At 35.0% G+C, this 26,703-nt stretch overlaps 1 protein-coding gene across 1 annotated transcript in view; it reads left to right on the forward strand.

Annotated features, from left to right (window-relative positions):
* DPYD (dihydropyrimidine dehydrogenase) overlaps positions 1-26,703 on the forward strand; it is an 821,342-nt gene that overhangs the window by 541,855 nt on the left and 252,784 nt on the right. The window contains exon 16 of the mRNA XM_007462610.1: positions 2,274-2,357. Coding sequence (XP_007462672.1) covers positions 2,274-2,357 — 84 coding nt within the window. The remainder of the gene's footprint in view (positions 1-2,273; positions 2,358-26,703) is intronic.

Raw genomic sequence — 26,703 nt, forward strand, 5'->3', positions numbered from 1 at the left:
AATGTAGCATGATTCATGGTAATTTTCAAATAACATGAAGCATTTTAAAATTGAATTAAAGAAGCAAAAACCGTAATAAAACCGTGTTAGAAAATAGGCTGAATGAGCAAATGAATTTTCACAAATGTACAGAAGAAAAAGCAGACTCACTAATGAATAAAGGTGGGTAAGACGTCAACCAAGAAAGAACTAACCAGAATTTTTAAGTTTGTTGAGGTCCTATTTAAAATTCATGAAACAGGAAAAAATAGGCTAAAATCTTGATTGATTAGGAAGAAAAGAGAGACTTGAAGAGACTCTGTTGGCCTAAAGAAAGGTTTGGTACACCTAGAAAATAATGAACTTTTTTTTAAGTCTTTTTGTGATGCTATAGACATGTTATAATATTATGGGAACTGATTCAAGCTTCTGGTTTACCTTACTTAAAAGGAAATTGTGACATTGGAAGGGTTCCAGAAGTTAGGTAAAAGAATTGTTTAGTTTATCCTCCATTCCTCAAATTAAAAAGCGTTCTATTTGTTCTTAGAGTTTTTACAGAAGACTTCTCAAAAATTCTGTGTTTCTCCAATTATTATAAGAATGCTTAGCATGAAATATTTTTTTTCATTTTTGTTAAGACCCATTTGTATACTAATGAATTAATGAGTTAAATAAGAAAGATTCCCGTTTAATTATTAAAGTAAGACAAAATTAATTATCTGTACTTCATGTTTCTTAGCATGGACTTTTAAGAAATAGAATAAAATTGATTATCAGTTAAAAAACATGAGAGAAATAGGAGAGAGAGATTAAGAGGTACAGACTTCTAATTACAAAATAAATGAGTCATGGGTATGAAATGTACAGTATGATAAATATAGTCAGTAGTAGTGTAATATCTTCATATGGTGACAGATGGTGACTAGACTTACCATGGTGATCATTTTGTAATGTATAGAAATGTATAGAAATATGGAATCACTGTGTTGTGCACTAGGAATTAACACAGTGTTGTAGGTCAATTATACTTCAAAAATAAACAAACAAACTCATAGAAAAAGAGATCAGATTTATGGTTATCAGAGTCAGGGTGTGTTGGGTGAAGGCAGTCAAAAGGCATAAACTTCTGGTTATAAGAAATACAAGTATTAGGGATGTAGTGTACAACTTGACTAATATAATTATCACTGCTGTGTGTCATATGTAAAGTTGTTAAGAGAGTAAACCCTAAGAGTTCTCATCACAAGGGCTGTTTTTCTTTTTCTTTTATTTGGTATCTATATGAGATAATGGATGTTCTCTACACTTCTTGTAATCATTTCGTTATGCATGTGAGTCAAATCATTATGCTGCACACCTTAAACTTATTTAGTGCTATATGTCAGTAATATCTCAATGAAACTGGAAGAAAAAAATGAAAAATATAAAGAGCAAAACCAAGAAGAAAAAGCAGCCCGATGCATGTGTTATATGTATGTTTTACTTTTTTATATACATAGAAAAAGTAGAATTACACATTAAATTGTTAACATCGATTACTTTAGAGGTAGGAAATTGAAGGAGAGAAGAGAAAGACTTTTTATATTTTTCTATACTTAGGTTTAATTTGAACTGTTACCAAAATTTTATTTTACTTTTAAATTTTTTTAAAGCAACATAGAACATAATGAATGGTGTTCCAATTTGGGGAATTGACATGCTTGAATGCTCTAAAGCATATGAAAGCAGTATTAATGAATAATAAAAGTTAATTGATAAAAGAGGAACATTTAAAATTTTACTCAAATTCATTCCAGCTAGCCTACTACATTTTTCTTGGCACTGCTACCTCCAGTACCAATTATCCAGAATTAGTAAGATTTGTTTCTATGAAAATAGAAGCTGTGTAGGGCAGAATCAATGTGCTGTCAAACAGACCTGAGTTAAAATCTCTGCTGTGGCATTTGATAACCAGGTTTGTCATTTAATTCCCTTGAGCTTCAGTCTCCTCATCTGTAAAATTGGTACCCTAATAATCCAAGGATTATGAGAGTTAGAGATAACAAATATAACTCATATAGTGCAGTGAGTGTCATCTTATAAGCACTCAATAAATATTTGCTGTTGTTATTATTGCTGCCATACGCACTCTCATTTGAGAGAGTCAGAATATACCTCATAAGGTAGCCATGGTGCAGAAAGCAGAGTAGTTAAAATTTGGCAAATGTGACCTATGTTGAGTTATCAATGGTGAAACCTATCAGTACACGAATAAAGCTTTGCCTTTACTTTCATTTTCCTTCCACATCTTAAAGGCTTCTGGAGCAGATGCCCTGGAGTTAAATTTATCGTGTCCACATGGCATGGGAGAAAGAGGAATGGGCCTGGCTTGTGGGCAGGTAAGGACCTCAACAGCTGCCATTATGTATGTCTGTGTGACAGAACAGGCCCTGTACGGATAGTTACTATACCTTAGGCAGGAAGATAGGAGGATCAGATGAGTGGCTTGAGACTTCCAGGTCTGCATTGTTTAAATATTTAGTGCTTAAAAAGTGGAAAATGAGAGAAGTTGAAATTACAGCAACTGTTTAGGTTTATTGAGGAAAATATCACATTATGTGCTTGACAGGAGGTAATATCATAACGAATAGTTTTTAAAAGCACTGAAGCAGAATTAGCTGATTTCAAATGCAGTGTTCTTTATTCATTCCTGATGCTGATCCAGTTTCCCTGGAGCAATATACTGTACAAAATGCATTGTTCGTAGTGATTTTGTAGTAAATGGGGCACAGCACAAATTGCATTTTACATTTTTTAGCATATGATCATTATTCCCTAACTGTGTTTTGGGAGTTGCAAAAAGACTTCGATGCTATTTTTATTTTGGGATACAATAAATGGAAACTTCATGCTAAAGTACTTTCAAAAACCTAATGAATAAAATGTGGAAATATATGTTAATATGTAGAAAATATTGCATCTTTGTGTAACTAGATACAGTGTTATACGTTAAGGAACAATGTAAAAGCTTAATGCTAAAAAGGTGAGTATTTTGCATCTAATTTAGCTTTTAAGCCCAGGGGGAAATGGTGTGAATTAAATAATACAAAATGTTGTAATTTATGACAAATTTCCTAGTCCTAGAAAGTTTAGTTTTATTCCACATCTGACACAGGGCCTTGTACATAGTAGGTGCTCAATTCTTCAATTCTTTTTTTTTCAAGTCATAGAATTATTTTAATTAAACTCAGAGGCCAGAGGCCCTTAACTTGGGCAGAAATTTCTGCTTATTCAAATGAACATAGGTTGCTCTTTTCATATTAGCATTCAGGGAGGATTTTAAAGTACCTTGTAAATATTTAATTAACATTCAGAATAGATTTGTGACTTAGGACGAAACCATTCTTTTATGGCAGCAGGAAAGGATGGCCTAGTCAAATGTTGCTCAAGTACATTCTCTGTTCCACTCACAACAGATTATCCAGAAGTGTGGTAATAGAACGAGCCTCAGAATTACCTGTAGAGGAAAAATACCATTATATTAAATCATAACTTTTATAAGTCATATGATTAGGCAACTGTCAGTGTGTCAAGATGTGTAACTTCTTTAAAATGAGGAAGGTTCCTAAAAGGACACCTGCAGCAGGGCCTGAGGGAGTCGAGTTTCTCTCTCTACCCCTTTCCCAGTGTCTGAAACTTAGAACCAAAATATCTTTTAGTTACATGGATTAAAACAGCTATGGAAAATTTAAATCTATTGACTAATTTTTAAAAGAAAGATGTATTTTAATATATATTCCTTGCCACAAATATGACAATTATTTTGAAAATGTTGCCCAGCTTTGAGTTTATTTTTTAGAGTAGACTTTTGCTCTGGGAACACCTCTAAACTTACCCAGCTGTTAAGTGTCTTAGGTGTATCCTCTTCAGAAAGTTATTTAGCCACACAAATTTTCTCGCAGCCTTTGGCTGAATGAAGGTTCAAGTGCTAAAATTTTGCAGTCATGGAAAATTTGAACTCATGGAAAACATGTGTTCCAAAAGCCATTATATCTTAGACTGAAGGAAACTTAGAACCATTTCCATTTCACTTGTTAGTTATAATCTCTAAAACTATAACCAATCTTTCTATTAGCCAAGTTTAGAAATTTTCTTTTGAATTATATCCTCAAATTATATAATAGGAAAATAAAGCTAATTTAATCATTTTGCTCCAACATAATTTAAATGATTACTCTGCCTCGGGACACATGAATGTTCAATATTTTAAATAGCAAGCAGGAAGAATATTAGTGCATTGGAAAAAAAAACTTTACTATAACTCTGAATTTTTAGAGTGGGCACAAAAACATCTAGGGCTTATTCATCTTTTCTTTTATTTCCTTTTTTCCTTTCTCTGTCTCCTGTTCCCACTGGCTCTTCTTCCCTCCCTAAGGTTCATAGTTTTAAACACTTGCAAGTTGGTGGGATGGAGAATTTGTACTCGGTGTAGGGGGACTGAGGAGCCATTCCAATTCATTTTTCCCATCACAGTGTGATCCTGAAGCCCATCTGCTGAAAGCTCCCTTTGTGCCAAGCACAGACCTGTGTGTATCACCAGAGCCTGATAAATGTTGGCTTCATGAATGAAACAAACTGACCTTAATTCCATGGCTAGAATATTTATCCATTGGAAACACTTTCTTGTACTGTCCACATTTCTGGTGTTTCTAGAAACAATAGTGATTTTAGCTCAAGATGAGGTAAAGTATAATAATACAGCACTTTTTCCTCTCTAAACATCTGTTTTATTCTCCTTTATCTCAAATATTTTCTTGCAAATATCAAATACGTGAAAAGTACTGCCTTTGTACCTAAGTGCTTTTAAATTAGCTGTGTATATATTTAAACACATACATATATATTTAAACTCTTTACGTTTCCATAACTGACAAAAAATTGTGAAATATATGAATAGAAGAGGCTCTAACCTTTACAGCACAGAGACATCATATATATTTATGGAATTTATAGAAATAAATAATCTCTCAAGCCGACCTTGGGAATTTGAATTGTATATTCCCTGCATGGTGAAACTTCATATAAAATCTTAAACACTTAGCATGACACTTTCTAAGTGTTTAAAGGCAGTCTCATTCTTTATTCTTTCCATCAACCATCTATGTCACCTTGATCAAGCCACTTACTCTCCTAAAGCATCAGTTTCCATTTCTATAACATGGAATTTGAACTAGATGATCTCTAAATCCCCTCCAGCTTTAATATTCTTTAAATGCTAACATTATAGGCAGCAGGCTAACATGTAATTTTTTAATCTACCCATAAAGAGCATTGGTAAAACAAGAACAACTAAAGAAATAAATGCATATCATGTTCTTTTTAAAAACATTAACATTTTCCCTGGCCTGCATAAAAGTCAACGTTTTACTTATTGCTCAAGTAAAGGTGAAAATGTGCTCTAGTTTGGGTTGTGTATACTCCAAAGAGTCAGAGTTATATTGCAACATGAACATTTTTTCTGTCTTCCTCCTTCTGCTCCTAACAATCCTCTGAAGTAGGATGAGTTTTTATCCCATTGAACAAATTAAAAAATAAGAAACAAAAAACCTGAGCTTCCATGGTTCCCAGGTCACAAAGCTGGTCAGTGGCTCCTGGGACCTGAGCTTTAATTAGCATGTAAGCCTGAATATAGGAAAGGCACGGAGAACAGTTCCTAATAAATCAATACTTGAATATTAGCATAAATATTATTATTATTAATTTAAAATTAAGTGCAGGACTAAGTAAGCTCTAAGTCACAAACAAACCTGAACCTGCTATTGAGGTGTTCTGTCTCTTGGGAATAAGGAAGCTTCTCTGATGTCTTGACATTCAAATTTAAAGTTGTCTACATGCAATCTGTGTAAACCAATTTCCTGTGGCAGCATATTACTTTATAAAGGTACTTGAACTACAATAAATTCTATAAAGTCCAGATGAAATGGCACCTCTTTGAGGTCTTCCCCTTTTCTGAAATGCTAAGTGTTCATAGGGCATTAAGTGAATATCCCTCTTTTGTCCTTTTAGAATTATACTGAATATTTTTACTTCCACCCTGTAGAACTTCCTAACCTAGATTCACACAGAAGCGGAATAGACCTTGAGTAGCTTTCTATTGTTGTTGTGGTTGTTTTGTTTTTGAAATTATTACCAACATTTTAAAAACAGGTGGCTGGACAAAAAAATTCGACTTCTTAGGTCTCTTGCAATAAGGAAGATATGGCCACACTTGGCCTGCACTGCCATGCAGCAATGAGGAACTAGAGCTTAATTAGGCTCCTTTAACAATGTATCTGGTACATGTAAACAGCAGCAAACATTTGACCAAGGATAAGTGCTCATTCGCAACATGGATTTGATCAGTATATGCCTGTCTGGTTCAACCTTTAAGTATTGAAACCAAGCCTTCCCAGCATTTTTGCTAATCCTCTGGGTTCCTGACATTGAAGATTCTCTAGGCTGCCTTCTTCAGCCAACAGTGCCTTTAATTCTTAGACCCTCCATCAGCTACCAAAAGAAAAATAGTTGGTGGGGGCGGCGTGGGGTATGGGATAAGTTGCCTTGTCTTCCTACCTTCCTATTTTATCTTCCACACAGCAAAAAAGGAGAGCAAGAGGAAACATGCTCCACAGGACTTTAAAATACTGGTTACATAATCCCCATGATTTTTTGTCCTTGCCATCAGAAAGCATACATTTTTAAAGTCTTTTCTTGAGTTACTTTTCACACCAGCTGTTTCCTTCTTTGCCTTGAGTCAATGATGTGGCACAGACTCTCAGAACTGAGAGGAACCTTGAAGATTTCCCAGTTCAGCCTCCTTATTTAGAGGACAGGAATTGGGGACTGGGAAGTGATCTAAATAACCTTAGCCTGAGGTAACCAACTAACAAGGCTCAGAGCCTGTGATGCCCTTGTCATTGACCCCCATCCGGTGTTCTGTCCAGTATTTTCTACTTTGTCATTTGGTTGTAACCAAATCTCTAGGCAACTGAATAAGTCAGTCAATTGCCCTGGAAACTTCTTACTCTGTACCTTTTTGAATACTATTATTCCCTCCGCCTGGAATTCGTATCTTTTCAACTGATATTATTCAAATAAAAATCACCTGTCTAATTCTATTTCAAATGACATCTAATTCATTAATTGGGTATGTTTTATCAATCAAACAAACTTTCCATGAAAAAGGAAAAATAGTAGTTTATATATGAACAGGTTAAAGGTAAAAACTAGGTGCATACTCTCATTTCAGTCTGTGGTGACCTAGAGATTGAATCACTGTCAATGAATTTGGATTTCTTTACCTAACAGTTCTAAGAGGCTACAGAGATGTTATTTATCTGGCCCTTGGAGGATTCTCATTGTTCAGTGTTTTGGGTGCCATGGTTTGGCCTTCATTGTGGGTGTGATTGCTAAATAGTGCACAACTAGCTTGGTAACGATTCCTTTGGATGGAAAATTCCAAAATGATAGTATGTAATTGGAGAGAAGACTACTCTAGCTTTACAGACAAAGCAGAGTTCTGAATAAAGATGGCGGTGTCACCGTCATCACCTGCTATGTCTTTCTATCTCACAGCCCCCTGCATTTATTTACATACATTCTCTGCATAGAATTTCCAAACACTGGATTATTCAACTAAAACAGTCTTAACATTAATTTTCTCATCAGGAAATACATATACAGTCCTGCTTTTTATGATGATTTAGCTAAGCAAAGCAAACTAGTTTAAAAGTGATAAATCTTAAAATGTTCAGTGATCTTAAATAATTGTTGAGTTATATTAAGATCACCTAAAGCAACACTTTGATATTTCCCTCATGATCTATTCTGTGTCCAAATTTAATTTACATAAACTCTGTATTTTTATTAAAAAAAGAGAGAAAGGGTTTGCTTCTGTTAAAACATGCCAACATTTTTCATAAAACACAGATTATTGCTCTTGCCCTTGCCAGACAGCAGATGTCTGTCACCAGGAAGAGAATCCAAAACTAAATGTGAGGACCACATTGCCCCAGATGTGCTAGCACTTCCCTTTTTCCAGCGGCTGGGCTAACAGACCCTCTATCTCATATGCAATACAAGGTCTAGGGAACAATGACCACAGCCTTGCCTCAATCTGGTCCCCATTGAATGTCTGCGGAGGGGACAGTATAAAGATACCTCTTTTAAAGCCAGAACAGCTGACAAGTGATAGCACTTCCTATATTTCCCAGGGGTGAAATGCAGGAACTCAAGAGTATGAGAAATCTTAAAGGTTAGAGAAAGAAATGTGGGAGCCCCACCAGTGGTAAAATACAACAAACTCAAGTCACAGTGACCTCTCTGACATCTCTTGGGGGAATCTAAGATGAGGCTTACTGCTGAGTTAAATTTTCTTTTTGATACTGGTTAGGTATGTGCCCACGAGACCTCCTCTGTTTAAGGTTCTTGATTCTTCTCATCCCTTCTGACTCTAGCCTCTCTAAGAAACATGGGTGTCAAAGTGTTGCTTTGTCCTGAATGTGGTGTTTAACTTTGCTCTAGTCAACATGGACCAATGTAAGTTCGGGCTAGGAAGTTGTTCTTGAGGTCTATGAGCTGACTGGCTAAACGTGGGCTAGGCTAGGTTAGCCTCAGTGGGTTGAGCCCCTGAGATGTCACAGGTTTGGAAATCACTGCACTGTAAAATAACCTCATTCCTGGAAGACGGACAAGAAATGGGTGCATGATATAAGCTTCTGCAAAAGCGACTGAAATCTGATATTACCCTAATACATTTTACTATCCTGCCTTCTTTTATTTTTCCTTTTGGCGGTATAATTTTGGAAGTGCTTTAAAATAACTTATCAACTTGGTTATGAGAAAGAGTATATCTGATTAAAAAGAAATATTTGCTTTACACTATATTATGTTGCCTAATTTTTTATTTGATTTTAATTCCCAGACATTCGCATAGACATGGGTGCTTGGATAAGTAGACAACTACAGGAGATCTGTAAGAGGCATTTACAGAACTGCCAATATTTTGCCTTAAGCTGGTTCTCTATGAGTTTTTCAATTTTAGTTATTAATGTTGGTTAATGATATAAAAATGATCCCTTTCTTTTAAAAATAATAAATATTTAGTAGAAAGCAACACCTTTTAAATCTGAGATACTAGTTCTAGATCAGGAAGTGTCATTGTTTTTATCTAGAATAACAATCATGGGTCTGTCAGTTAAAAAATATATATATATATAATATATATATTTAGTACAAATAGGTGGACCACCTGGTGAATGGTTGCAGGAAAAACATCTAAATGTGTATTTTCAAACTTAATGTGGTTTTTACTACACTCATCATGTTATATTCCTGAAATAAAGCAGCAATAGCATTTCAAATTGTTTTAAAATCACTCTCAAATGATCACATCACAGTGAATTTGAGAGTTTTCTATATGTCTGTTGACTATAGCACAAAGATGAACCAAAAATATGTTTGACCTAAAGAGAGAGATGTGGGAATGAGGTGGGGAGAGCCTATGATCTTAGTCTGTGATATCATGCAGTTTGTATACCATAATGTCACACCAGAATAAATAGGTATCAGCAGTGCAGAAACAAAGCTGGAAACCAAAATTACTAAAATAGAAATATTGGCAATGGAATGGCGGGTCCAGTCATGGGATCCAACTAGCCTAGAGTATTTGAAAGAACTGGCAAATAGGACTTGAGTCCTGCATCAATAGGGACAAAAGACCCAGGAGTAAAAGGACACTGCATTTTGGGCTAAAAAGCAAGACTGGACCAGAAAACTAATAACTCAGGAGCTAACAGATTTGGAGGCAGCAGAGTTCAAGATAAGGCAAGAGAGAGGATAATGAATAAGGCAAATCAAGGGAAGGCGTAAGAGGCACTGCTTTTAAGAAGACCGTAAAATTAAGGCAACTTCTACTTCAGAGGGAAAGTTTTTACATGTTTCTCGCTGGGGTAGAAGTAATCTTTTAAAGTACAATCAGTTTAAGGCTTCCAGCTGGGAGTAGGTGAGCAATGTTAGGAAGGAGGCACGTGGGTTTATTTGACTATGGAAGAAAATATTGCCCCTCCCCCCCAAAAAAAGTAAGTCAAAGAAAATAGATTTATCAAGCTCGTAGCATTTTACAGCCTAGGAGTACTGATTCAAAATTGAAATTTCTATGTCTTTTGTTACCATCGTCCGGCAGTCACATTCCCAGGGAGCTGTTACATCCCCCATCCCCTGAAACACATGAGGAGGTCCTTATGGGGAATCACGGATTTTACACAAACATGAAGTCTGTGTTGACGCTGATTACACTGCAGAAATCTTAATGACAGTCATGTTTGGAGCTAACGTTGTTTTTGTCCTTTCAAAAAAAAGTCAGTTTATCAAGTAGCAATATGATTAATTAATACATACTCTGAAAAAAAAGTTTTGTTTAAAGAGATACCAATTTAAAGCATGACTGTCAATTTCAGCCACTTTGAGATGTCTTAAATATCTTTGGTTCTTTCCTCATATTACGTGCTATTTATTTTTTCTAGAAATGATAGATTGGGTGTTTATTCTTCCCTCCCTATCTTTTGTTCCTGGGTGTATTCAGCTTTAAAAGTCCTCATAGATCAAAGGTAACTGCAAATTCAGTTACATTTAATGTATGTTAATCACTCATCAACAAAGAGAATGCAGGGCTTCCCTGGTGGCGCAGTGGTTGAGAGTCTGCCTGCCAATGCAGGGGACACGGGTTCGTGCCCCGGTCTGGGAAGATCCCACATGCCGCTGAGCAGCTGCGCCCGTGAGGCATGGCCGCTGAGCCTACCCGTCCGGAGCCTGTGCTCCGCAACAGGAGAGGCCACAACAGTGAGAGGCCGGCATACCACAAAAAAAAAAAAAAAAAAAAAAAAAAAAATGGGAATGCAGACTTTTTTCTCTTATTTGTAAAATTTCTAGTCCTCTATCAAAGGAGATTTCTGTTGCCAGTTTTCCATTGCCAACATTTTTCTTTTCTTGACTGTGCAAGAAGCCGAATGGCAACAGAGTAGGCATTCCATTCCTGTTTTTTCTGTCACTATGTTTTGCCTAATATGGGAGAACTTGGTATATGAAGGAACAGTTAGCTCCCTTCACTTCTAGTGTCTGTTCTCTGTTCCTCTTTCCTGCGTTCACTCTTGATTCTCCTATGTTCTATCACCTAGGTCTCAAACTTAGAGACTAGCCTTTTTATCTAGGAGAAATAGATTCTAGAGACCCTATTTTGTACTCCCCAAATCATCATATATTTCCCTACTTTCATCCATTCAATAAATATTTAGAGTATCTACCATGTACCAAGAATTGTGTGAAATGCTAAGAATACAATGATGAGCAAAATTAGACATGTTCTCTGTCCTCATGTAGCTTTCCATTTAGTAAAGTAGAGAGATATTGGATGAATAACCCCACAAACAGTAAAGTATGACTGGCATAGTAACCATGAAGCAGTGGTCCAGGATACTTGAAGAGCATGTAGTACGAAGTTTCTGGGCTACTCTGAAAGGTCAAGGAAGGATAACTTAAGGAAGTGATATTCGATCTGATAATTGAAATATTTAGAGGATTTTTAACTAAGTGAAATGATTGGGGTGGGTTAGAGCATTCCAGGCAGTGGAAACAACATGAGCAAAAGCCTTGTGGCTGAAACAACTCCTGTTGAAGGGCAAGAAATAAGAATGGGGTGCTTAGAGCAGATGTGTGTGTCACAAGACAGTATTGGAGAGGAAAATATAGGTCATGCTGTCTAAGACCCCATAACCAGGCCTTCTTAAGCATTTTGATCTTATCCAAACAGCAGTGGAAAGCTATTAAAGGGTTTATTGAGTATGTGTGTGCATATGTACATGTGCATGTGTTTGGTGAGTGGTTCGGTGACAATGGTGGGGATGATAGGATTATATTTTCATTTTGAGAGAATAGAATAGAGGAGCATGAGAATGGACTTGCGAAGACCAGCTGAAATCTCTTGCAGAGAGTAGTTCCAGTAAAAAATATCAATGGTTTGTAGCTTAGATGAAGAAAATGATGGTGGAGATAGAGAAATGGATATGCTCCAAATATACTCCAAAGGTAAGGAGTATATTGAACAGCAATTGAGGATGAATTGGCTATGGGTTTTAAGGAAGAAACAAGTGGAAAGATAGTTCTTAGCTTTCTGTCTTCTGCAGATGGAGGAATTCTGGTATTATAAACTAAGATAGGTATATTAGCTTATGTAACTGATGGTACAAGGTTGAAGTTGACCTCATGATTGTCTGGATCCAGGAAGACAGATGATGCCTTCAACATTCACACTCTCTCCAGCTTTCTCTTCTTTGTTCCATGGTGTAGTGAGTGACTCATTCTTAACCACAACAGATAAGCATTCTTTATCCATCTGATGACCTAGCCTCAGACAAGTCCATGGTTTATAATCCCAGCTATCAGGGGATCTTTACTTTTCCAATCCTGGACCATGAACTGATATCTGTGATTCTGATATTTTCAGTATACTTTCTCCAATCCTTATCACTAAGCTCTTATTAAAAACTTTCCTCTAAATGGAGCCATCCTTATTTTAAAAAATTAAAAACTTACACATATAAAATTTTGAATATTATATATATTAGATATTCACTCTATAGAAATGGTAGATTTAGAGTAAAGTGAAATACAGTTTTCCCAATAGATAGTAAATAAGGAATTATAGTTTTGAGGTGGCTACAAAGAAAGTTACCATGATATATATATATGTGTATATATAATAAATAAATAAATATGTATACACCAAGATAATAAGTTCATGAAGAGTTTTTATGAAAAATAGAAATTGAGTTTATTCACTTAGTGCCCTTATTATTCTAGGCATTTTGCTAGGTCTTTCTATACATGGGATCACATCCACTCCTCAATCAACTTTGAGGTGGAAGATAGAACATTATCTATATTACAGACAAAGGAACAATGGCTAGAGTGACTTGCTCTACATTGAACCCCCAAGATTAATGTTATTCTGACACATGCTATGTTCAGTAAATATTTTTTGGACAGATTAATAAAGGTATGAATGGATGAGTGAATGAATGAATGAGTGGATGAATTAAGCCTTCATACAAAGTGGTTTTTTGTGCCATTTGCATTGAGAAGATCTGGAACAGAACATTATTTTCTCCTGTCTCCATGCCCACCACCTAATGGCAGACAGTTCTGGATTACAAATGCCTCCTGAATGTCCCCTCACACTTTATTTGAGAGCAGGTACCATCACTGACACCTGCCAGGCTCTGATTCAAGGTCTAACTCATGTAATCCTCATCACAACTCTATGGCATATGTACTATTATTAATTTCCATTGTACAAAGGGGAGAGTCCAGAGACTGAAAGTGTAAGTAATGTGGCAGAGTCACATAGCAAGTAAATGGCAGCATCAGGATCCAAATCCTGGGCATCTGATTCATGAAACTCTGCTCCCAACCTCAGGCACTAGTGCCCCTAAAAAAAGAATTTTAAAGAAGTAATCCCTGGCTTTACTAATCATAGAAATGGATACATAGCTTAATGATGCATGTCTTTGAAGTAAGTGCTATTTGTGGAAGTAATGAAAACTCTTCTATATAAACTACTGAAAAGGCCATGCTCCTGAAAATGATTGGTAAAAATAATTTGAATGATCTTAATTTTTATGTCATATTTATTTTTTCTGTATCCAAGTTCATTTCTAAAAAGAAGCCCTAACAGTTCTTTTTTAAATCTCCAGACGTGATTAAAATACAGTGCAATTTTACAGCCATGAATGTTCATTTTCAAGGACTGTTTTTATTCTAAAAATCCTTTTTTTTTTTTCTATTTAACATCATCCCTCCCCTAGAGGAGGCAATATGTGATATTGGGCATTCAGAAACTACTCCTGATAGATGGTGATTATTCAGGAGAAGCTGAAGAGGGGTGAAAAAACTCCCACAGAGGTGCCCCAGAGTTAATTCGCCCTTTCTTCACAGGGTAGAGAGCACTAAATATGCAGAGCACCATCCTGACCATAAGTGGTTCTGTCCTCGCTGGCCATTCCACAGCCCTACCCCTCTACAAAGGAGTATTTTCATATAGCTGTTGCCCTTTAGAACAGCCTGGCAGCAAGTAACCATAATAAATTATGCACTGTTCTGTGAGGCTGTGACACAATGCACTGGTGGAACAGCAGGGGTGTTAAAAAATCCATTATTTGAAATTTTTGTTTCTTTTTCTTACTAGATTCCATGCTGCTCTCTTCCTGTCATCTTGATCCTTTTCTTCGTATCTATTGTTTTGAGGGTTTTGTGTCTGACAGTTCTTTTCTACTGCTGGTTTTGTCCTTTTTGTTACGTTGTTTCTGCCTTCATGGGCTCCCCCACCTCCTTTTCTTGGTCTTGTATGTCGTGAGCCTTGTTCTTTTCTGTCACACAGTCATTTGCTTTACTTTTCTTTCTCTTTCTGCCTTATTGTCTCATATAACGCAAAAACAAATTCTCTTTTGGTTGGCATTCTTTTACATGGTGTTATGTGGTTGTCATTTTCCCTTCAGGATAGGTGCACTTTACTGTACGTGATATTTGTTTTGGTTCCAAGAATCCTACACACACGTCAAGAGGAGTGCCAAGGCTGATGACAATAAAAAACAATCAAAGCAACCAGTAAGAATTGTTCTTTGAGAAGAGTGCAGACCTATTTCTTCCCTGTAGATCAATTCACATAGAATCTGTATGTTTTGGTTCCTAATTTTCTGGATTATTCAGGGTTTTCATCTTTTTCCAAAAGTAGGTCTATTATTCCAAAGTGGCAATTATGTTGACAGTATTCCTGGCAAATCTACCTATTTGCTTTTCCTTCATTGTTTTTCTATTGATGAACACAGCCTGAAAAGATAGTCTGGTAGCTGAAACATCCATTCATTTAATTAATTAATTAGTTATTAATTGAGCAACTATTATGTGGCAGGAATTGTGCAGGTGTTGAGGATACTGGATACCATCAGCTTTGTTTTGCATTTTTGCATTCTTTAATTAGTCATGTCCCTTATCCCCAATTTCTTTCCTCTTTCTGTGGACACCTCATATTGCTGTCTGTTATTCTGCCTTCTCCATTTTCTCTTCCTTGATCCTTTTGGACCTAGCACTCATATTCTTTATCTAGATTTATTTACAAAGAATTTCTGATTTTCTTCCTAAATTGAATTAGAAAGCTCAAATTTCCTTGGCAGTGAATATCCGAGAATATGCCAGATTCTTCTATCTCATTTTTGAGTTGCATTTAAAGACAAACATAAACAGTATCCTCACCTCTGGTATGATTATGGATTTTTGTAATATTTGCAGTAGCTGAATTTTTTTTTTTTTTTTTTTTTTTTTTTTTTTGCGTTACGTGGGCCTCTCACTGCTGTGGCCTCTCCCGTTGCGGAGCACAGGCTCCGGACGCGCAGGCTCAGCGGCCATGGCTCACGGGCCCAGCTGCTCCGCGGCATGTGGGATCCTCCCGGAACGGGGCACGAACCCGTGTCCCCTGCATCGGCAGGCGGACTCTCAACCACTGCGCCACCAGGGAAGCCCCAGTAGCTGAATTTAATTGTATTAATATGTATACTTATTAAATATTAGTGTAATTAAATTAAAATCTATAATTAAACTCTTCCTTTTGCAACATTTAATTCCTTGTTCCTTTTCAACGTTTCTCCCTCTGTTTGCTTTTATTTGGTTGTTTATTTTCTCTTTCTGTAAAATTACTATCTTCTAATTTGGTTTCTCCTGAATCACATTTGGTTTTCTGTTTCTATCTCTACTGGATTTTTATATTTTCATTCTCTATTTTTTTTTACTTTATTGTATTTCAGGGTTGTTGCTGTTTTTATTTTTTTGGTACTTGATATTTTAAACAAGAATTACTTTAATAGCTCAGAAAAGCTAGTTTATTGTTTTTTGCCACTTAAATGATTTTCTTCTATCTCTATAATCATTTTCTTTATATTTTTCATCTCTCCACTCTTCCTCATGTCTCCAAATTTCTAGTTAAGTGTTTCCTTCATTTTGTGGTTTCTTTTTCTCTTTTCTTGTCACTTTGAATTCTGCCCCTTAACTTTTTCCTGTTATCAGTCTTTTTTTTTTAAAGAAACACTGGTCCCTTTAATATCATTTTACAAATGCCGTTGGAACAACTTCTCTTATTTTTACTAATTGGCCTTCAGAGTAAACTCTCAAACTTGTAATAGAGTGCATTTTATGCACCCAAAAGAATAAGTCAGTTGTCCTGTCAGCTTCCAGATGAAGTAAAATGCTCGTGTTATTTTCTCATATATTTCACACTTCCATTTTTAATATTGTCTTTCTTAGTTGGGAGAAGAGAAGAGGGAGGAACATATATAAAGAGCTATGAAGATGTTGTAAAAGTGAAACGGAGATAATAAACTGAAAGTAAATAAGCAAATGTGGTAACTAGGACACTTGCATCCTTAAAGGATGCCATGGGGGAAATATTTTTGGTGACAAGATAGAAGATGAGAAGTTCAGGAAACCTCCCACAGATTTGTTCCTAAAAAGCAGGGCTTTTGTAGCTGATTCCACCAAACAAAACTGACTTTTGTATGAGGTGAACCCAGTTCACCCTCTATAGTTTTATTCATCCCATTACTAAATGGCTCAGCCTTGACGAGGCATCGCTCCTGTTTTGTGTGCCTTTGACATGATGTCCTAATTTTTAAAAGTCTGCAGTGTCAATCTCTTTTGAATCTCCTATTGCATTTTTATCAACCAGATTCCACTTATGATATAAACCATTGACTAAATGATAACATTTTTAAAGTCAGCATATAAAACAATCCAAAAAATTACATCATATGTCTTCTCCTGATTTTGTGACTTATAGCACCATGAATAATTGAAGTTCACTTCTTCCTGTGCTTTCCTTGACTGGTGTCAGTCTTAATATAAAACCTGTCATCTTTAAAAAAAAAAAACTCTCCAAAATTAAACTATTAATTTATCACTTAGTTTATTTGGCTGACCCCTGTACCCAAACTTTCAGATCACCTCGAATTTGTCAAATGGAACAGTTGCCTACAAAAGTTATCCAGTCTTATATGTAGATTAGTAAATATAAAATTGGCATGGGCAGCACACATTCTGGTATAAGTTGTGAACATAAAAATAGAGAAAGCAGGTAAATTTAGAGGGCTATATTATTATTTTTTAAATGTTTGTATACAGTGGTACACTTCAGATTAGGAAGCTGTTTAAGTAACGTATTTTGGGCTAAATCTTATGACTTGAATATTTAATTTCTTCCTTCTCACCACCAATACCCCAGTCAGTATTATAATAAAGTTTAATCTACTTTGTTAAAAAGGAAGTTTCGGGCTTCCCTGGTGGCGCGGTGGTTGAGAGTCCGCCTGCTGATGCAGGGGACACGGGTTCGTGCCCCGGTCCGGGAAGATCCCACATGCCGCGGAGCGGCTGGGCCCGTGAGCCATGGCCGCTGAGCCTGCACATCCGGAGCCTGTGCTCTGCAACGGGAGAGGCCACAGCAGTGAGAGGCCCGTAGTTTCGATTTCCTCATGACTCCCTTTCTTTTGTGGTCCCCTTTCCTGTCATTCTTACCTCTCTCTCCTGCTCTGAAGAGGAGCAGTCCCAGGTCTGAGACTACTTTCATCTCACAAGATTAAAAAAAAAAAAAAATTCTCATCGTTTACTTTCTTTTATTTCTTTAATTATATTTTTCTTCTTTTTATGCTTACTTAGCATTTTTCTTGTTTGAATGTGTCTTATGGTTTCTGATTCTCATAGAATCATCACTGATTTTTGATAAGAATTTGTAAGATTGGCTTACATTGCTAGCAACAAATAGCTCTTGTTTTTTTGAGAGTTTATTATATGCCAGGAAATGTGTCAACATTTTACATAGATTATATTATTTAATCCTCAAACAGTCCTCTGAGCTAGTGTTACCGTGTTCCTGATTTTTGCAGATAAAGGAATAGAAGCATAGAAAGGTTAAGCAATTTGTCCAAAATCCTGCAGCCAAGACATGGCCAAGCCAGGACTCAGAGTCAGGGTGTGTGACTACAGGCCTGTACACTTCACCACTACTCCATAGCTCCTCTTCTAAAGTGATGCCACGTTATATTAATTTGTTTTTAATCTTGATGTAAGAATGAGCGATTTCCTCGTTGTATCTTTCTTCATCATTAAATCTGATGAGAGCAGAACTCTATCTATATGGGAGGTTTGAATCCTATGGTGTTGACATCTTGATCCATATGCTCCTTAGCATATTTTCTTGGCTCCTTTCTGCCCACCAACCACATGAGATTAGTTTATGCATGAAAGTGACTTTTGTCCTACCTCCATTGCTAAAGTAAATATTTTCTAACGGCAGGTCTATATCACATTCCTTTTCATATCCTCCTTTGTTGCCTTGTACCTTAATGGTTTCCAGATACAGGGTCAAAATTATAAACCCTGCTGTTCAGTGCTCATCTTACAACAGATGAGTCTTCTCACGATACAGGAGAAAAGAAGGCAAGGCATCATCCTTCCTTCAATGTAGGCCAAATAGAGAAGTCTCAGAGTCCTTCCTAAGTGGTCTGTTTTGCAAGGACGTCATTCAGCTTTCCACATTTTTATTTTCTTCGTTTACTGGAATTGAGTACAAAAGAGGAAGCAGGATAACTTGGCTAAGCAGTTAACTTTATAGAATCCAAGAATCTCATATACTTGAAAAGGTTTTGTATAATTTTTAATAAATACTTCCAAAGAGCTTATGTTTTTATTTTGAATTACAATTCTACAACATTTAATCCCTTGTTATTGCTTTGTCAGACTTTTAATTGAATTATTCAAAACATGAAACAAAAGGAAAGAGTTGTAGATAGCACAGTAATATTAGCAGAATTACCAGAGTGCTGAGAATTATTAAAGAGGACATTATGTTTGTTAATCGGGCATTTAATTTTACTTCTGTTTATTGATGGAAAACATCCTCTTGGAAAGGATGTTTTTCAAAAACCTTAATTGTGACAATACTGTCTTAACATCCATGGATATACTGTACAACCAAAAGCTGTTTGAAACCTAATTAGTCAAAAAGACTCATAATTTTCATTTTAACTATAGAATGGCTGACCAACATTACAGTCAGATCGGTCTTTTGTTTGTGCATAGGAAAAAGCAGCCCTTCCAAAACTAGCTTCAAAAAATGGGAAGTGTTTGGAGAAAAGATTTTAAAGTATTACAGACTATAGCAAAAAAAAGGAATATCCCCCTCTCAACTCATTTTATAAGGCAGACATAACCTTGATATTGAAAGGTCAGTGTGAGAAATTGCAGGCTAATCTCGCTCATGAGCATTGATACAAAATACCAAACAAAATATTAACATGTTGAATCCCACAATGCATAAAAAATGTGAACATAGCATGACACTTGGGGCTTACCTCAATAAAGCAAGGTTGGTTTAACCAAAAAAGAAAAAAATTAATTAAGGTAAATCATCACATAAACAGTCAAAAGGGAAAAAATTCATATGATCATCTCAATAGCTACAGAAAAACTGATAAAATTCAATATCTATTCATAATTTTAGAACCATCTTAGAAAACTATGACTAGGAATGAATTTCCTTAAAGTGATCTAACATGCTTGCACAATAATTGCAATATATATTATTTTTGCAATAATATATATTGCAAACTTAATGGTAAGCGTTTCTTTAAGATCAGTAGTGAAACAAGGATACCTGCTATTTGCATATCTGTCCTACATTGTACTAGATATAAAATGTCAATGCAGTAAGACTAATTAATTTTATATTACAAAATCAATTTATAATAAAATAAAAGTATAAAAATTTTAAAATATAAGGATTAAAAAATTAGATGATATATAGCTTCTGATTATCTATAGTGAAATTCTATACTAATCCACTGATAAATTATTAGAATTAAAAATATTTTAGGGCTTCCCTGGTGGCGCAGTGGTTGAGAGTCCGCCTGCCGATGCAGGGGACATGGCTTCGTGCCCCGGTCTGGGAAGATCCCACATGCCACGGAGCGGCTGGGTCCGTGAGCCATGGACGCTGAGCCTGCGCGTCTGGAGCCTGTGCTCCACAACGGGAGAGGCCACAACAGTGAGAGGCCCGTGTAACGCAAAAAAAAAAAAAAAAAAAAAAAAAAAAAGATTTTAGAAAGTTTCTAGGGAAAAAATCAATATGCAAACATCAGTTCATTTCTATACACTAGCTACATCAAGTTAGGAATGTATTTTTTTAAACTATACACTATTGTTGCATTAAAATATTTTTAAGTCTATTTAAATGTATAATATAATATATATTTTTATATATATTATATATAAATATATAATATATTATAATATATATAATATATAAATCTATTTAAATGAATAGATTTAATCTAACAAAAGATGTATATAATCATTTTGTAGAAAATTTAAAAATTTTTATTGAAAGACATTTTTAAAAGATGTAAAAAATGGAAAATATCATCTTCAGGAATTAGATATTGCTATAGAAAGATTTTCATTTTTTTCCAGGTAGATCTCTATGTTTATTGCAAACCTAATCAAAATCCCAGCAAAATTATTTCATTGAAATTGACCAACTGAGTCTAAAGTTTATATGGATGACAAAAAAATAGCCAAGGCATTCAATAATAATAACAAAGATTCATATAGCATTTATTCTGTTCTAAACATTGTTCTAAGCACCTAATATACATTGAGTTGGCCTTAACCACTATCAAAAATTCTTATAAAGCTATAGCTCTTAGGATAGTGGTTTTGGCACAGGTTTAGATATTCGAGCAAAGTTACAGTATAGAGAATTCATGAGAAAAACCCAAACGCATATGGAAACTTGATTTAAGTGAGCTGTAATTGCAAACCAGTGCAAAAATATTGAACTACGAACTAAATGGTACTAGGACAATTGTTAGCAATACACAAAAATCAAATACATGTAGTTAAAGACCTAAATGTGATAGGCAAAAACATTTACTAAAAACATTTAGAAAACAATGTTGAAGAATGTGTTATTGACCTCATGATCTGGAAGCTCTCTTTAAGCAGGCAGAAAAAGCACAAATCATAAAAGAAAAGATTGATATCAAAAGATACCATGAGGAGAGTGAAAAGGCAAGATACAAACTGGGAGTAAACATTTGTTCTACAAACAATTGACAGAGGAGTAAAATTTAGAGTGTATGCATTTCTTCAAATTTACAAGAAAAAGACAACTCCATAGAAAAATGGGCAAAAGAATTGAACAGTTGCTTAAGAGATAACATAAAAACTATAAACAACCAAACGCCCATCCACAATAAAAAAGATAGAAAAAGCTGTAATGTAGTTATACAGTGAAATACTATACAGCAATAAAAAAGATTGGTACACAGCTACATGCAAAAACGCAAATGAATCTTAGGAATTTGATATTGAGCTAAAAAAAGAAAGTTTCAGAAGAATAAGTAAGAAAGAATATAATTCCACGTATATATAATGGCTTGGCCAAAAAGTTCATTTGGGATTTTGTAACATCTTACAGAAAAACCCGAAAAACTTTTTGGCCAACCCAATAATATAAAATCATTTAATATTAAATTATATGTTTTTTAGGGATGTAAATGGTAAAGCTAATTTTAAAAAAGCAAGGAAATGAATAACACAAGTATTTTTATGTAAAAAAATATATTTTATAAATATTCTTTTGTATTTATTCTATTCAGAATGCCATACTGAGTGAAGTAAGTCAGACAGAGAAAGAGAAATATGTCACTTATATGCAGAATCTTAAAAAAAATGATACAAATGAATTTATTTACAAAACAGAAACAGACTCACAGACTTAGAGACAAACTTACAGTTACAGATGGGGAGGGAAGGGTGGAGGGGAGGTAGAGTTAGGGAGTTTGGGATTGACATGTACACATTGCTATATTTAAAATGGATGACAACAAGGGCCTACTGTATAGCACAGGGAACTCTGCTCGGTATTATGTAACAACCTAATTGGGAAAAGAACTTGAAAAAGAGCAGATACATTTACATGTATAACTGAATCACTCTGTTGTACAACTGAAACTAACACAACATTGTTAATCAGCTATACTCCAATATAAAATAAAAAGTACAAACAAAAAGACAAATAATGAAAAAAATCTCTATGTTCAAAATCCCTGCAATCCGAAAAAATTCTTGGGAAAAATAATTCAGAAAACACCAATCCAAGTGCAAATGATTTCACTGCTGCTTTTGTACTTCCGTTAGGCAGGTTGCATAGTCACTAAGAGCACAGATCATAAAACTGGATTACTGGATTCAGTCTGTATGCATACTATATGCTATATAAAGCAACTGCCTTTGCATTCAATTCCTCTTCTGTAAAATGGATTAATAATAGTATTCATCCTATAGAGTTGTAGTGGATTAAAATACGTGTAAATATTTAGAAGAATAGAGTCTGCTTGCGTATGTAATTGCAATTAAGATTCTTGTCACTTTTCTTCCTGCTGTTTTCTACTTATCAACTAAAAGGCATTTTCTTGCATTCCCACAGTAGTCATGATCCAATACAGGATATGAGTTATGAGAGGAAGCTGATTGAGCAGCTCGGCTTTGATTCAACTTTAATTTTGAGTTGTGAATGAACATTAAAAGTATAGAAAAATGCCAAGGCTATGTCGTTGAGTGAATAGAAGAGGTGACATAACAGAATGGACACAATTATTTCATCTCATCATTCATGCTACTAACAAAACATATGCCAAAAATATTCCTCTCTGTGTGGGTAGCAATATGGACAGCTTTAATCTTGTTTTTGCCTATATGTATTTTCTAAAGTGAGCATGCATTATCCATATAAGCAGCAAGAAAAGGACATTAGAAAAAAAGATTTCTAGCCAATTAAGAAGAAGAGAAACAACCCAATAAAAACTGGATCATCAATTCAAAGAAGCAGAACTGCAAATGGCCAGTAAACATGAAAAGGTAGCCAACTCAGTAGGTCAGCATGGAAATGCAAGTTAAAGCAACAGAGACACTAAATTTTTCATCAATTAAATTGGCAAAGAGTGATAACCTTCTGTGCTGTTGTGGATGTGGGGGAAGCAGTCACTCTTACATTTTGTTAATGGGGAAGTAAATCGTACCACACTTTGAGAAAGTGTTTTGCTGAATCTGAGTAAATTTCAGGGCATGAACTTTTAGGCCCAGTACTCCAATTCTAGGAATCTATCCTATAAAAATCTTAGCACATGCATAAACATGTTGAAAATAGTTCAGTACAGCACTATTTGTAAAAACACAAAAACTGGAAACAACTTAATTGTTCATCTTTAAGGGACTGGCACATCCATACAACAGGATACTCTGCCATTATTAAAAAGAACGAGGTAGGTCTGTATGTTTTAATCGGGGAAAAATTGAACATGTCACATATATCAATGTATGTGGTGTGTGTGTATATATATGTGTGTGTGTGTGTGTGTGTATACATATATATGTATATACGTATATATAGAGAGAGAACAAAGCAAACGATTAAATTTTTGTTAAATAACAATAATACATAAGTATATATAGATATGCCTATATAAACATAAGGTAAAAAAACGAAAAGAATACACACTAATGTTCCTAGTGGTTAGAAACTCTGGGATTGGGAAGGGGGAAATTTTATTTCTTCTTTTATACAATTATATAGGAACAATTGTTAATTCTTGGGTATTTTAAAATTTCAGTCAGGTTTTAAAAGGATATTATTATGTTTGAGTGCACAAGATAGGATCCTGTAGTTAAAATAATTTCACTACCACTGTTGTTATTAACCTATGAAATACTATTGCATGACATTAAGTCAGGCCCAATTTTTTTCAATTCAAAGAATAAACCAGGTTTATTTGGAAATATATTGCTCCACTTCCAAAATTCCTTAGAATGATTACTAACAACCACAGGTTAACTTTTGGGAGGAGTCTCATTTTTTTTTAGAAATAATGATCTACAATAAATTATCCTAAACTCATTGACTTGATCTAGAATTCCTGTCTACGAAATAGTCCAAAAATGACTAGTTTCCATCTAATGAGAATTATAATTTGATAGTGCTATATAACTATTTAATGATAATATATCAATAAATAATAATTAAAATTATTGGAATAATTTTTTCCAAATAAGGTACTTGTTAAAAAATTTTTTACAGTGGACACAGCACATGAATGTTTATTTACCATTCATAAATAGAATAAATAGGTAGTAAGTCATGATAAAAATATAAGTTGAAATTGTAAAGACTTGTAGACTTTTAAAATTTGCCATTGCTTTTGTGAAGATTTATAATATCTTACCAGCTATTTTTTGCCTATTTATTATAGTAAAAGGACTTTATTCTTTCATACCTACTCATGAGAGAAAGCCATTTGTAGCTTCAGCACTCATATATTAAAGAAGTTGTATGCTTTCCTTTAAAATTCCTCATGGAAGACATAAACTTAATCAAACCTTTCTCCCCTCTAGCTGGTAACCTCTGCATGAACTAAGGGATTCAAATATTGTTTAATCATGCTACATACCACTTTTTACAGTTATGAGGAACATTATTTTGCTGCAAGAGAAGCAACAAAACAAAATGTTTTTACTCTGCGCAAAGAGAAATATATTTTTTAATTATTCATTATTTTAAATAGCTTGAAACTACATTTTCCTTTTCTGTATTTCAAATATTACTTTTGGGAGAAAGGCACATTTTAAAAGGGTGATAATATACATGTAATCTGTGGAACACAGACCCTCATACTGACTTGAGACTCAGAAAGGAACAGCGTGCCAATTTCAGTTGGCAATCTTTACTTGATTCCTTCAGTCCAAACTCAACTATTATTAACCTTTGTTTGTGACAATTGAAGAGAATAATGGTTGAATTTGGGGCCTTTAATGTCACATGGAAATCAATTTCTGTAAATGGTAGTTGCCACAGTTCTAACTTATCTGTCACATTCAAACAAAAGAAGGTCTTTCTCGGTTCATAGAAGATAGCTGAGACAATTAAACACACACAAACAGACACACACACACACACACACACACACACAGGAATCTCAGAAGACCTTTATAACATTAAGGAAATGCACTGATTCTCAGTATTTTTTTTAAGGCTTTTTTTTAAGTTGTTTGGTGTTATCTTTGGTTGTTGTTGTTTTTTGTTTGTTGCTGTCATTTTTGGAGGTGGTTTTCTTCACTTCTTTGTTTTAACAGTGTTTATTAAATACCTGAAACTGTAAGTCAAATACAGGGGGTAGCAGACTTCATCCAGACCTCAAAAACTGGTCTCTGCCATAAAAATAAATTGAATTGTCCTTCTTAGAGTGGTGATGACGGTGAGTGGTGGGGTGCCAATGATAAGCCCCTTCATGAGCTGGCAAGGGCAGAAATTACAAAGGCTGCTAAATAAAAACAACTCGAGCCCCTTAGAGCAGGGCTCTGCCTCCTCCTGACAAGCCCCTTATAATGACTTCAACTCCCAACACAAATCCCTCTTAGACTTCTGCACATTGATTGGTGTTCAACTTTCGGCACTCGGTTTTGACCTGGTCTTTACCTTTCTTACTTTTCTGGACATTTTGTGGATGAAAATTAAGAGATTTCAGTTCATGTTCCCACACATGAGAAGCACTTGTGCCCAGTCTGAACTTAATACTGGTTATAATCAGCTGGACATTGATTAATTCCATTAAGAACATAAGTTCACTTCTGCTTAGCATTATTAAGTTGTATGAAGTAATAAAAATGTTTCAGTGCTTTATCAGAAAGAAAAAGCTTTGGTAATTTTTTTTTTTCCCCATAGAATAATAGCAGGTCTCCAAGTTTTATTAAGGCATAATATGAAAAATTCTTATTCACTGAAATGTCATTCTCACCATCCTTTGAAAAATTAAATTAGTTGTTCTTGGAAGTAGAAACTAGAAAGATTCACTACTACAAGAATATAGGAGATTAAAAAGAGGAGAATAGACAAGATCATGTTTTTAACTTGCCTTTAAGCAGACGTACAATTTTTTTCTAAGCTTGTAATTTTATATGATGATTTTTCAGACTTAACATTTCCTAAAATTATTAGTTTAAGGACTCCATGACTTTTAAAAAAACTATACTTCTCAGAAATAAATTCATTTACTCAAGCAGAACATAATAAGTTTCTGATAGGCCTTTTTTCTACTTTATTTCTTCCTACTAGAGTATGAGATTCCAAACTTTGTCAAATCAACTACCTGGAACAAAAATCAGTAGTGTGCTGTTAAACTAGCTCTATGGAAAATGAACCCCTGATCTGTAGCATTTGTGGTTTCTGTGGTATAAATGCTCCCACTATGGCCAGTTTCAAGCTACACCTGATGTCACCGAATATAGAGTTGGTTCCAGCCCACCACTGGAATAGTTAGGCTTCATCTATGAACGACTTAGTTCTGCAGCCGCTATGAGCACTACTAGAACACTGACAACAGAAAAAGATGTGCCAATCTTTATCAAGGAGTGAAACACAGAGTGATAAAGTGGCTGACCAAGAAACCAGCTGCTCTTATCAGATCATCATGCTTATCTGCTTTGAGATAAAGGAAATGAGAACCATTAACTTTGTAGGTAAAACAGAAAAATCTTTAAGGTAAATTTCACCTTTTAAAA

Source organism: Lipotes vexillifer, unplaced genomic scaffold, assembly GCF_000442215.2.
Source record: "Lipotes vexillifer unplaced genomic scaffold, Lipotes_vexillifer_v1.1 scaffold826, whole genome shotgun sequence".
Taxonomy (NCBI): domain Eukaryota; kingdom Metazoa; phylum Chordata; class Mammalia; order Artiodactyla; family Lipotidae; genus Lipotes; species Lipotes vexillifer.